Source organism: Molossus molossus, unplaced genomic scaffold (assembly GCF_014108415.1).
Source record: "Molossus molossus isolate mMolMol1 unplaced genomic scaffold, mMolMol1.p scaffold_m16_p_10, whole genome shotgun sequence".
In the NCBI taxonomy this organism is placed as follows: Eukaryota; Metazoa; Chordata; class Mammalia; order Chiroptera; family Molossidae; genus Molossus; species Molossus molossus.
Window position 1 is genome coordinate 104391204 of NW_023425345.1, and position 12349 is coordinate 104403552.

General features: G+C 45.1%; 1 protein-coding gene across 2 annotated transcripts in view; it reads right to left on the reverse strand.

Moving 5' to 3' along the window:
• Positions 1-12349, reverse strand: part of FRY (FRY microtubule binding protein) — a 309064-nt gene that overhangs the window by 144306 nt on the left and 152409 nt on the right. For both annotated transcript variants that reach the window (XM_036251399.1, XM_036251398.1), the window contains exons 21-27: positions 10175-10434; positions 9570-9759; positions 8864-8988; positions 6826-6883; positions 5879-5970; positions 5126-5298; positions 680-840 (exon numbers count right to left, since the gene is read on the reverse strand). In XM_036251399.1, the coding sequence (XP_036107292.1) occupies positions 680-840; positions 5126-5298; positions 5879-5970; positions 6826-6883; positions 8864-8988; positions 9570-9759; positions 10175-10434 (1059 nt within the window). The remainder of the gene's footprint in view (positions 1-679; positions 841-5125; positions 5299-5878; positions 5971-6825; positions 6884-8863; positions 8989-9569; positions 9760-10174; positions 10435-12349) is intronic.

Consider the following 12349-nt stretch of genomic DNA (forward strand, 5'->3'; position numbering starts at 1 on the left):
CAATTAGCAGGTCCCGAGGGCTCAGGGCCTGGTCTAAATCAGCTCCACTGAAAGTCAGCGACTTCTGCTCACAGGACAGAGCTGAAATTGGGCTGCAAGGAATCATGCTTCTGAAATTTTTGAACAGTCCCAGTAGTGTGGACACTCTTTCTGGGAGTCTTCTAGGGTAAGAGACGAAAGAGGGAAATTGCAAATTTTGAACTTGAGGAGATATATATATATATATATATATACACACACACACACACACACACACACACACATACATATATATATTTAAAAATCTCATTATAGCCTGTGGATATTTTTTAGGTTGGAAGTTTATTGGCAAGGCAGCTACTTGAAGGGTTTATCCCTTAAACAAAAAACATATGGTTCTCATATAGAAGAAACACTGATTAAAGTAGAAGCTTGGATAAGTTTTGTATTTAGAAACTATGAGGCCAAATGACATATTTGCATATTTATACACAGCTATCAATCTATGTTTATGAGTGTACAAAGGTCAGCTTATGTCTACATGTGTGCATTTATTTGATTTTTCTGCAAGTGCACTCATATTTTGTCATATCATATGAAGTCATATTATTTATTTTAAAGTAATTTAAAGCATGGTTATCAATTTAAGGACAGAAACGGTGGATCTGACAAGAGTCATCATGAGGAAAAGGTGACCGACCTTTAAGGCACAATACTGGTATCTTGTGATCTGGTGGTTCCTGTCACTGTACCGATCTAGAGGTGTGAACATAATGCTGAAGGGCCCTGCCCACTGGCTGAACAGGATGAAAAGGTGGTGCCTCAGGCTTTGCTGGGGGAAGAGAAATCTCCGGTGGTGAACTAGAGAGAAAAAATGCAGAGTTAACAGTCTAGAGAATAAAAAACACAGTGAATACAATTTATATCACTATTCTACAGCGGTTTTAAGTTTTGGGGAAAGGATTCATTTTATTTCCTAACTCACGTTTTCTTGGGTAATAAAACATGTGTTTAAATAGGCAAAATTTTCTTTCTAAGAGTGCATCCTTCATCTAATGTGGTCACTAGCACTAGTCTCAGAGCAGGAAGCAGAGACGGAAGGCGATTCACACACTGTTTTCTCATCAGTGTCTAGAGAACCTTCAACGCCTTCCAATCAGCTGCTTGTGTAGACAGTGTTTCCTTGAACATTGCCAGTCTTTAGGAAAAACTATGAAGTATAATGTATAGACAATTTTAAACAAACATACTTTAACTGAAGAGGTCAACTCCCATCTTTCTTTAGGGTCATCAAAATGATAAAGATTGGTTATACATCAAAGTTATAAAAAAGTAAAAACAAATGTTTACAAGGGTTATATCCTCTTGTTGAATTGCTCCCTTTATCATTGTGTAGTGTCCTTTATTTTTTCTTACTAAGCCTTTGTTTTAAATTTTATTTTATCAGACATAAGTATTGCTACTCCAGTTTCTTGTTAATTTCTATTTGCACGAAATACTTTTTTCATCCCTTTATTTTCAGTCTGTGTGTACCTCATTCTGAAGCTGGTCTCTTGGAAACAGCATATATAATATATTATGGTCTTGTTTTCTTATCCATTCAGTTACCCTATGTCTTTTGATTGGAGGATTTAAACCATTTACATTTGAAGTGATTACTGATAGGTACATATTTATTGCCATTTTATTCTTTTAACTATGTTCCTTTGTTCCTTCTTCTTTTTTTTTATCCTCACTCGAGGACATTTTTTCATTTTTTGTTCAGATAGAGTGGGAGGGAGAGAGAGAAAGAGAGAAAAGAGACACATCGAGGGGCTGCCACCAGCACGACCCAACCAGGGCCAGGGACAAACTGCAACCGAGGTACGTGCCCTTAGCAGGAATCGAACCCGGGTCTCTTTGGACCACAGGCTAACGCTCTAACCACTGAGCCAAACTGGCCAGGGCTGTTTTTTCTTTTTCTTCTTCTTCTTTCTCTTCATCTTGTAATACCGGTTTGGTGGTAATGAATTCCTTTGGCTTTTTCTTGTCTGGGAAGCTCTTTATTTCTTCTTCAATTGTAAATGATAGCCTTACTGGGTAAAGTAGTTTCGGTTGCAGGTCCTTGCCTTTCATCACTTTCGATAGTTCACACCAATTCCTTCTAGCCTGAAATGTTTCTGTTGAGAAATCAACTGGTAGTCTTATGGGAGCTCCCTTGTAGGTAAATGACTATCTTTCACTTGCTGTTTTTAAGATTCTGCTACATTGCTTGCCTCCATTTCATTTAGCTCTTTTTCTGCATATTTTTTGTGTTCTTTCATTTGGGGCATGTTTCTTTGCCTCCCCATTTTGGCTGCCTCTTTGTGTTTGTGTCTATGTATCAGGTAGATCTGCTATGACTCCTAGTCTTGGTAGGGTAGCCTTATGTAGTAGTTGTCCTGTGGGACCCCGTGGTCACCTGTGCTGGGTGCTCCAGAAGTGTCCCAGGGGAGGGTCTTTCTGTTGTAACTTAATCTTAATTGTTATTGGCCCATCTGTGTGTGGGGTTGACCCTTGGGCTGGCTGACTGTGAGCTCAACCCCACCACAGTGAATGAGCTGCTGTGCAGGTGCTGACCACACTGGGGGATTTGCCTCAGCAGGGCCTGGTGCCTGCTGAGATCTCCCTCTGGATGTGTCTCTTGTGAAGCTAATTGGATCCTGGTGTGATGTTGTCTGAAGCTGGCCACTGGGTGTGTTGGTTCTGGAGCCTCTCGGCAGGGTGTAGGCCAATGTCAGATGCTGGCTGCGACTGGCCCTAGGCAACCTGTTTGGAGCTACAAAGCAACCCCCAGTTTGTGGCTGCCTATGCTGGGCCCAGGTGTGCACTGTAAGGATCAAGCTGAAAAAAAAAAAAAAACCAACAAAAAACAAGATCAAGCTGCACACCAATGCTGGCTTTTACCAGTCTTGGGCCGAGTGCAGTTCTTCTAAAGTCCCAAAGAACCCCAATATCCACCTCTACCTGCTTCTGCCTGGTTAGGCCCAGTCACTGAAAGAACCTTTTGTGGTATTCAAGTTGCACGCAATAGGTTCCCACGGAGTCACCAGGTCGGAGTGAGAGGTGTTCACCAGGTTCATCTATACAGGTTCAAACCTGGTGGCAGTGTTGGGCCTGAGGCCACTTAGCAAAAGTCCCAGGGTTTACCAAGTCTAGCTGCCACCTGCTGGGTGCTTGCACATCTTTGTGGTGGGGCAGGGTCTCAGGGAGTCATCAGGATGAAGCCAGCAGAGTTAGGGCCCCAACGGACCCAGATTTGGCCGTGCGAATGGAAGTCTGTGTATCAGTGGGTGTGAAGGAAAAATGTCCCCCTTCCCAGAGCCACACAACTCAGTCTGCCCAGATTCTGCCCAGACCTTGGCAGGTGGAGCCACCAAAATTTGAGAGGATGGGGCCCCAGGAGCCTGGAGAGTGGCGCTCGTGGATCTCCCATGACGGGGAGGTGCCAGTCAGGTTCACAGGAGAGTGAGGGGAATGGCCCCCTCCCCAAAGTCACACAACTCAGTCACTGACACCCCCTGAGTCAGCCCAGACTCCTCCGAAGGGCGGAAGCTCTGCAGGGTGGGTTGACAGGGAGTCCAGAGGGTGGGGCTATTGCTTTCTCCCAAGCTGATGCTGTATGGGAGAGTGTGCTCCACCCAAGAAGGATGGCACCTGTTGTGCAGTAGAGTGAGCACGGGGGTCCCAGCACTTGTCTCCTCTGCTTTGTGTCCAGAGCCGCAAACCCCAGTCCCTCCTGACATGACTCTGGTCCGCCCTGTCCTCCCTCTACCAGAGCCCAGGGTGAGTGGCTGCAAGCGAGATTTTGTGTGTTGGCTCTTTAAGAGGGTGCCTGTGTCTGCGGCAGACTCCTATCTCTCCCTGGCAGACAGAATCCCTGCTAGTTTTCACAGCCAAATTTTACGTGGGCACCTCTTCCAGCTCTGGTGTGCTGGGCTGGGGAGCCTCACAGTCCTTGTCATGTCTCTGCACTTCCTGCCAGCCTCGATGTGGCTGCTTTTGTAAATCCCTGGTTTAAGACTTCTCTTCTGCTAGTCTTCAGTTGGTTACTCAGATTGACTGTTTTATATTTAATTGTAATTCCAGTTTGGTTCTGGGAGGAGGTGAATTTAGCCTCCACCTTAGATCTCTCCAAATATCTCATATCTATTTTCTCTGTGTAAAAAAATTCTCTGTAAATAAAAATTAACTGACTTATCTAGAATTCTATATAATGTTTTTATTAGACACAGCCAAGAGAAAGAATACTCCTGAGATTATATGTTCGCAGATTTCACAAAAGAGCTAAAAAATAGTGACACAAACAAATGTGGATGTAGGTCAAAATGGCAGAGATTTAGAAAGTGTTTGGGCTCAGTGACCGTCAACTTGAAGTAGGCTGGTGTAAACAAAGCTTGGTGTATATGGAGCACATGGTGACTGCAGATCAAAAATCTGCAAGAGAGATACAAGAAACAAAGAGAAAGGAACCCAAACAGCACCAAAGAAAGTCATCAAAATACAGGAGAGCAAGAAAGGAGCAGAAAACTTTAAAAACAATCAGAATACAATAAAATGGTAGTAATAACTACATACCTATCAATAATTACTTTAAATGTAAATGGACTAAATGCTCCAATCAAAAGACACAAGGTAGCTGAATGGACAAGAAAACAAGACCCATATACATGCCGTCTACAGGAAAACCATTTCAGATCAAAAGCTATTTCATGCAAAGGGAAACTAATAAAAGGAAGCTGGTGTAGCAGTACTTCTACCAGACAAAACAGACTTTAAAACATGTCACAGATTAGCACAAGAATAAAAATGAAGCACCTGTGAATGTTTCCTCTGAATTCCTTCCTTCTTATTGAAATCACTTAGGTTCATTTTCACATGGGAACCAAAACGAAGAATAGAAATAATGCCAAACACACAGTCAAATTTAATTCCTACCATTCCCTTTCCAACTCTATGCTGAATGACTACAATCTGTCCTCATGTACATTCCAAGGACTTCAGTACAGACAGACACCCCCACCCAGACCTGCACATGGCCAGGGGGGTCCGAGGAAAGCACAGTCCTGAGCAGCAAATGGGGTTTCAAGCAGACAGGTGAGTAACCCGCAGCGACGCAGCACTGTACCTGGAACGCACTGGATCAAGTTGGCGACCATGGCACTAAAATGTGCCCGGATATCTTTAAGAATTTCAACTTCTTTGTCATTTTCAGCTTCTAGCAGCATGCGGGTCAGGTCCACATATTCTAGGAACAAAGCTCCAAGGGCCAAAGTGTCCCGTTCTAAGGCTCCATTTGTGCTGGAATCAAGGAAAAAGAAGCCTTTAGATGCTCAGTCTTCATTTCAAAGTGGTACACGCTTCATGGAAAATAAGATTCACTGTCAGAGCTGACATACTACATTTGCTCTTGACTTATATGCACTGTAAATAGAATAAGAAAAAAACAAGCTTTTTGGACTTTTTCTGAGTAAAAGTTAAAGGTTTTATATTTATGTATGTGTGTGTATACACACACACACACACACACACACATATTAATCCTCACCTGAGGATATTTTCCCACTGAATTTTAGAGAGAGTGGAAGGGAGGGTGGGAGGGGGAGAGAGAGAAACACGGATGTGAGAGAGACACATCCACTGGTGGCCTCCCGCACGACCCTGACTGGGGCTGGGGATCGAACCCACAACCCAGGTACTTGCTCTGACGGAGAATCAATTCTGTGACTCTTGTGCTTTGGTCCACAGGTCAATGCTCTAACCACTAAGCAAAACCGGCCAGGGCAAAGATCATATATTGTTGGAAAAGACAGAAAGTAAAAAGAGACAAAAGCAGACCCGTGTGGTGAGTGGAGATCCAGTCGGGAAAGTCTCACCCTACCTGTCACTTATTACGCCAGCATCAGCCAGAAGCTCAAAAATCCGAAGTAACTGCAGCCTTAACAAGTCCCGCCGCTCTCGGCGTTTTTTGTTCTGCACAGAAAAGGCGACATCACTTTTAGACGTGGGCAAGACAGTACGAGCTTTGCTTCGGGAAACTGGACGAGTCCTTTTCAATTTTCTAGACATATAAAGACAAAATGTCTCCCGCCCTTAGAGACCATGCGTGTTATTACAGGCTGTAGGGGACACTGGCGCGGTGCCTGTGTGGGGGATGCTGCAAACACGTATGAGGTAGAAATGTTCAGAACGAGCCTCACTTCCCGGGGGCTTCGAGCATCTGTGCAAAGATGGGAGCGTCCTGACCAAGTGGGAAGGAAGAGTGGACTCGAACGCTCCCGCCAACTCCAATCACAGGGCTCGTAGGTTCCGATCAAACTGCTCAATTGTTGTCACTTCTTTATTCTTACCACTATAGGGGAGGTCCTTTTTTAGTCTCCTCTCACATTTTATTTTTTGTCTTGCTACATTTTAGGTTTATCCTTTTCTGAGTACACTTCGGGGAAGATACTGCTGAGGAAAATGCTTCGTGCTAGATGAAACAAACACTATTCTTGACCTTCCAACTCCTTGTAAAAAACAAGCAAACTAAAAACCCGAGTTCAATCAACCCAAACCTCCGGCAAATGAATGTGACATCTTAACATTGTATGACTACTTAGGTTGTTTGGCTTTCATAAATTTAGGGCATAAAATCTTTTAAAGTAGGCACCATGTTATACTAAATATTCAAATAATGAAAATAACAAAAGCTAGAATATTAAGATTCAACGTTGAAGCATGTTGGGGTGTCTATATTCTTTAGGAGAAACCATCAGTTATGATTTAAACTCACACCATTGCCCAAATAAACCACGTATCTTAATGGTTTAAATTTTAAAATCTTACCTCTGGTCTTCGTTCCAGAGCTTCTTTCATTAATGGATGGAGTTCTTCTACCAATTCTCTACAAAGAAAAAGGTCAGCGTTTGAAATTCATTATTATCGACCCCAAACTTATCACCAAATATATCCATTCAATCCTAAGTCATTTGCTTTCTCCACTGAGCTTCTGACATCACACCTTTCCATTTCCCAGTCAGGAGGTGAACTGGAAGTAGGTACTGGCCTATACTTTGTATTACTGGTGTTAATTCCAGTGCTCTGTGAATAATTTTGGCTCAATACATGTGTTGACTTGATTTTGATGTAATGTTCTAGAGACCTCTATAGCAAAAACCTTATCTGAGTAATTAAAAAATACTTTGCTAGTACTTCCTAAATTCAAAACACTTTTCTACAGGCTGTGCACCTGAAGGTCTCAGTCTCACCAGAGCACGAGAGGCAGGTGCCACACTGTGCCCTGCCTTCGGGTCTGTGCTCACAGAACAGCTGACAGCTGTTCCTCAGATGAAGTCTTTGGAGTTTCTGCAATAAAAGCCTTTATCTGAATTATATGACAGATGGAAATACGGCAAGTACTGTAGTTGTGATGTTCTCATAAAAACCTAACCTCTTGTGGAGTAAAGATAAAAGTTTGAGCATGTTAGTATATATCTCATATTACATGTATGTACTTCACCTGTCCCCATTATGTCTAAAACAAATTGAGATCTAGCCTGTTGGTAGGTATTTTGTCTATAATTTGCTCCATGTCTAAAACCTTATATTTCCTGGCAGAATATTTTGTGCTATTAGAAATCACCATCCAAGGAAATCCAAGGACAGGAAGGTAAACTCTGTCAGTGGTTTGTGCACTGAGACACAGAAAGCCTGTGTCCATTCCAGATTTTTCCAATACAGATGCTAAAACTTTTTCATCAAAGACATGGAAGTAATATTAATGGTCGTCTCTATCTAATAGCAAACATTAACCAAATATTTACTATGTGCATTTTTATATTTAATCCTTTCAATAAATCTATCAGATAGATTGTATAATTATACCAAATTTTCTTTTTTTTAATTAGAGAGGTGCATTTCATTTTACTGATTATAACAATTCCACAGGGGAGGGAGCTGAGCTCAGGTCTATGTGGCTAGTAGGTTGTATAAGTTACGTCCTCTGAGGAATGTAAGAGGATGAGTGAGGTACGCAAAAAAGCCTCAGGTTCTCTGGGAAAATGTTTGGAAATTCCAGGAACTGTTTTTTTTTTTTTTATCTTCTTATAGTATTTCTATAGGATGCTTTGTCTTAACTAGTAACTAAGCAGTAAAACCTGGTTAACTGGCACCCAAGTAGGCAGAACTCAAAATGACTTTTTGTAAGGATAAGTCGGACTCTACAGGAATAATGTAACTGATCTTTGGGTGCGGCTAAGACGTCTCATTTGTCATTGTTTTTCAAACAGGGTTTCTCACAGCTGCTGGGAGCGCTCCCTCTGCATCTGTGTGAAACTGTAGGGTCCGATGTGTCGGGGGGACTTCCCTGTTGAGCTGCCCCATCAGAGGCAGCAGGAACTGACGGATGCTGATGACTCTTTCAAAGGCGCTGACACTGCCTCGGACGCAGTGGGTGTGGAATTAACGGTGTGGAATGAGTGAGGAATCCAGGGAGTGAGACAGGATGGGCCCATGAAGGCAGACGAAGCAGCCTATAGAAAGGCCCACTGGTGCCCCAGCTTCCCCCTCAGAGTCCTCCCAGTGCTTCCCCCTTGAGAGCCTGTGGCCAACGTGGCTGACGCTAAGCCTCTGGACAGCCTGCTAACCGGAGCAGATACTGAATCTTTACAGTTATCACACAAAGCTGGCAAGTGAGATACAATCTGCGAGGTGAAGTCAAGCTGCAATGACGCAAAGTGGGGCAGGAGAGCTGCAAGCCAGGCTGCGCCATGCAGCACAGGAAGCGGCCCGGCTGCAGCGCCCCCAGCACAGTCAGGCGCACACACAGGAACTACGACAGCAGCAGCACGCATGAATTGACAACAACTTATTAAGACTACTGTACCTGAAAACAAGGGAATTTGTTCTTCCAAATCCTAAAACTAAGGACTCTGTGATCTCAATGCCCTCTAGTCTCATCAAAGGCACCAACTGCTTTAACAGAACTCCCACCGATGGGGTGCCTATGGCCTGAAACAAGTTGATTAAAAGTGAAAAAGAGGTCACATGATAGCAGATGCTTCCTTTAATCAAACGGCGATTCCATTATAACAGTTTCAAAGTTCTGAACCACTTCCCAAGGCACTGCCATCGTTTTAGGAAAAATAACACAACCCATGCATTTCATACAGCACAGTCAATGCATTTCCCACCTGGGGCACAGCCTAACGGACGTTTTATTATCATGGTCTCCTTAAGAAAACAAATCAAATCTACGACACTCATCTTGCACTAGACAAGGTAACCCAGGCGGGTTTAAAGGCGAAGATGGTGAGGAGGGACGGGCGTGTGGCAGGCCGGACGCAGACCAAACCTCACGGCACCAATAACTACACGTCCCATGTCTTAGGAAAGTCGCTCACTTCTCTTTATCTTCTGCTGCCCACTTGTCAGGAGGAATAATAAACTGTGCACATAAACACTTACAGGAACTTAGAAACCTGATCCCACATACTCCAGATGGCAGGCACAGTGCAGTTTGCGCTGTGAACTCTAGACAAACAAGCTAAGAAAAACCTTACAGAATATTCTTCTGAAGCATGTCACGTCACCTTGTTATCGTAGCTCACTGTGCCGTCAGGCGTGGTGGCCATTATTTCCGGAGTCGACGCCCTCAAGTGTCCTGGGCTCATGATGCTGGGCTTTGCGACCCCGAAGCAAAGAATCAGGTAGTTCCGCCACAAGGTGACATAGTTGTCCCCGCTGCCCACAGTGCTGGTTTTCTTGGCATTAATTGGGCTACTACGGACATGGAGTTGGAAACAAGTTCTGGGTTTTAGTATTTGTGCTGCTGAAGCGAGTGCTAGTCCTGGATTTTAAACGTCACTTGTGGAAGAACAATCCCACCGAGTGCTCGGTAGAGCTGAGCAGCTGTCCGGGACTGGACAGGGACGGTCACTACCGGGTGGGGAGCACTGTCAGAACCTTTTCACAGTAAGGTCTGCGATTCTGTACTCAGACGATCATATTATTACAAACAACGACAACGAAACTAGCTGTAGATAAGAACTCTGAACCTGACTTTTACTCAATGCTAGGATTTCTATATGAGGAGGTTCAGAATCTAGACAGGATTATAGCCTCCCAGTATCTAATGTGAAATGAAGATGTGCGCGGGCGGCGGGACAAGCACGGAGGAGAGCACAGGCGGCCTTACTTGGGGTCCACCAGAGGCATGACGGACTGCAGCCGAGTGAAGGCGTAGGGCCAGGCGTAGCTGAGGGCCGTGGGGCAGTGCTTGGGCAAGTTCTCCTGCCGCAGGAAGCTGAACAGGCAGAGGACCCAGGGGTCTTTCACAGACTGGGCGAATATCCACACGTGGGACGGGCTCTTCACGTCGTAGTGGCTGTTGACCAGAACCGCGTTCCACTCCACCAGCCACTGGAGGTCCACGCTGTGGGTCAGGGGCAAGGTGGCCTGCGGGGGCAAGTGGGCAGTGAGTCAACACCACTGTAAGCTCTACGTCCTCTCATGGCTCCTCCTGACCCCTCTGCCGCGGGCCGCGCTGAGGCCCCGAGCCCCTCCGACCCCCACGCCCGGGGCCTGGGCCTGCAGCCGTCACTGTCCCAGGCTGGCGGAGGCGCGGCGGAAGCAGCGGCTAAGGACAGGGAGTGCTTCATCCAGTCCTGTCACAGCACCGCAGCCGCAAGCAGACGCTGCTCAGTCGATACTTGTTGAACAAATACATGATATTAGTTAATGCAAACTTGACCAAAGATTTGCCATTTTAAAACTCTGAAAAGTTATTAATCTCAGAGATTCATAAACATGCTTTTAATCCCTATAATTAGATCACATATTTATATTTTAAGCCATGATGTTGACTTAGGGAGATGGCTGAGTGTAATCCTTTCATGAAGGACATTTTATTGATGATTTTTAAGTTACGATACCTAGGTATTCTTGTCCTATGATATTAAGCCAAAATAATACATCCTAGAACTTTCTGAAAAACATCCCTATTTATCTATCTTTCTATCAATCATCTATCTACCCATTTAATCACATAAATTCTTACATTTCCTTTTCTTTTAAGCCCAAAACATCCATGTTTACAGAAGACCAAGTTTCAGGTGATGCAGCTGCTGTGCCAGGAGAGAAGCTGCTCTCAGGCCGGCAGGCACGCACAGCTGCCCGTTTCCCTGCTGGGCCCGGAGGCCCGGGCCAGAGCTCCTCCAGGGGCCTCGGCCGTCAAGGGCCAGGGAGGAGGTTCCGCCCAGGCTCTGCCCAAAGCCCGTGACTGGAAAACCACCTGGCAGCACAGGTGCTCCCTTGATGACCAGGGACTATGCTCTCTCAGTCCACCTGGACGTGACCGGGGATCAGAACACCTGGCCCAGGGCAGCACGGCTCCCCCCCACCCCACGCTTTGTCCTACGTGCAGAGTTGCTGACCTAGTTACTCGGCTCAAGGTCTGACTCTGATAACATGGAATAAAATCACATGAGCAAAGTATAACCTGCAGGGAAATGAGATATGTGGACACAGCACTGAAACCCAGCTCCTCCAGTGCATGTCCGAACAGCGTGTCTGTCTGAGAAGCCGTGAGCCCATGCAGGCGTGGCGTCATCACCGTCATCCCTGCAGCCGCCGTGCGAACCGGCTGCTCAAACACAGGATCTGCGCTGAGTTTCAGCCGGAAAGGCCACAGAAGCTCCCACGTGTCTTTGGGTTCTGTAGTCTCCCACAGCTACTTGTCAGTTACGTCTGTGTTCATGTAGTTACCTGACAAGTGTACCGGGGCACCGGCAGTGTGGCTTCTGCAAACACCTGGGCCTGCCTCTCTTCAGCTTTGGAGCTGAAATCAGTCCAGGTTCCTTTACTGCACTGCACTGATTTTTAAAAACACAGATAATTAAAATCTGTTTCAATTTCCTCCTTGTTCAGGAACCTGAAAGCTGCCAATGTGCTCGTTACAAGGGCTAATGGATCTGTGAATCAGGTGAAGCTGTGCTAGAGACAAAGCCCAGGCAGGCCAAGCGGCCCGACAGCTCCCTCTGGGCGACCTCGGCCCCGTGCCCCTTAATGTTTTTGAGTTTTGATACCCTCGAGGGTCAAAACAACAACAGATGTGAAAACACCTTGTAAATACAAGGTACCCACAGTGTTAGATACAATAAATCATGTGAAGTACTTTTCTTAAAGAAGCCTCAGCAATTCTTAAAATTGCAGTTTTCAAAATATTATTTATATACCCAAGGCTCAAATTTTGTTTGAAATTTGTCTGGATGTCTCCTAAGCCAGTCTTTGAAAACCCTGTCGTGTGTTCCCAGTACTTCTGCATCAGTTTATTAACCTACAGAAAACTCCTGAATTTTTCCTCGTCATTTTT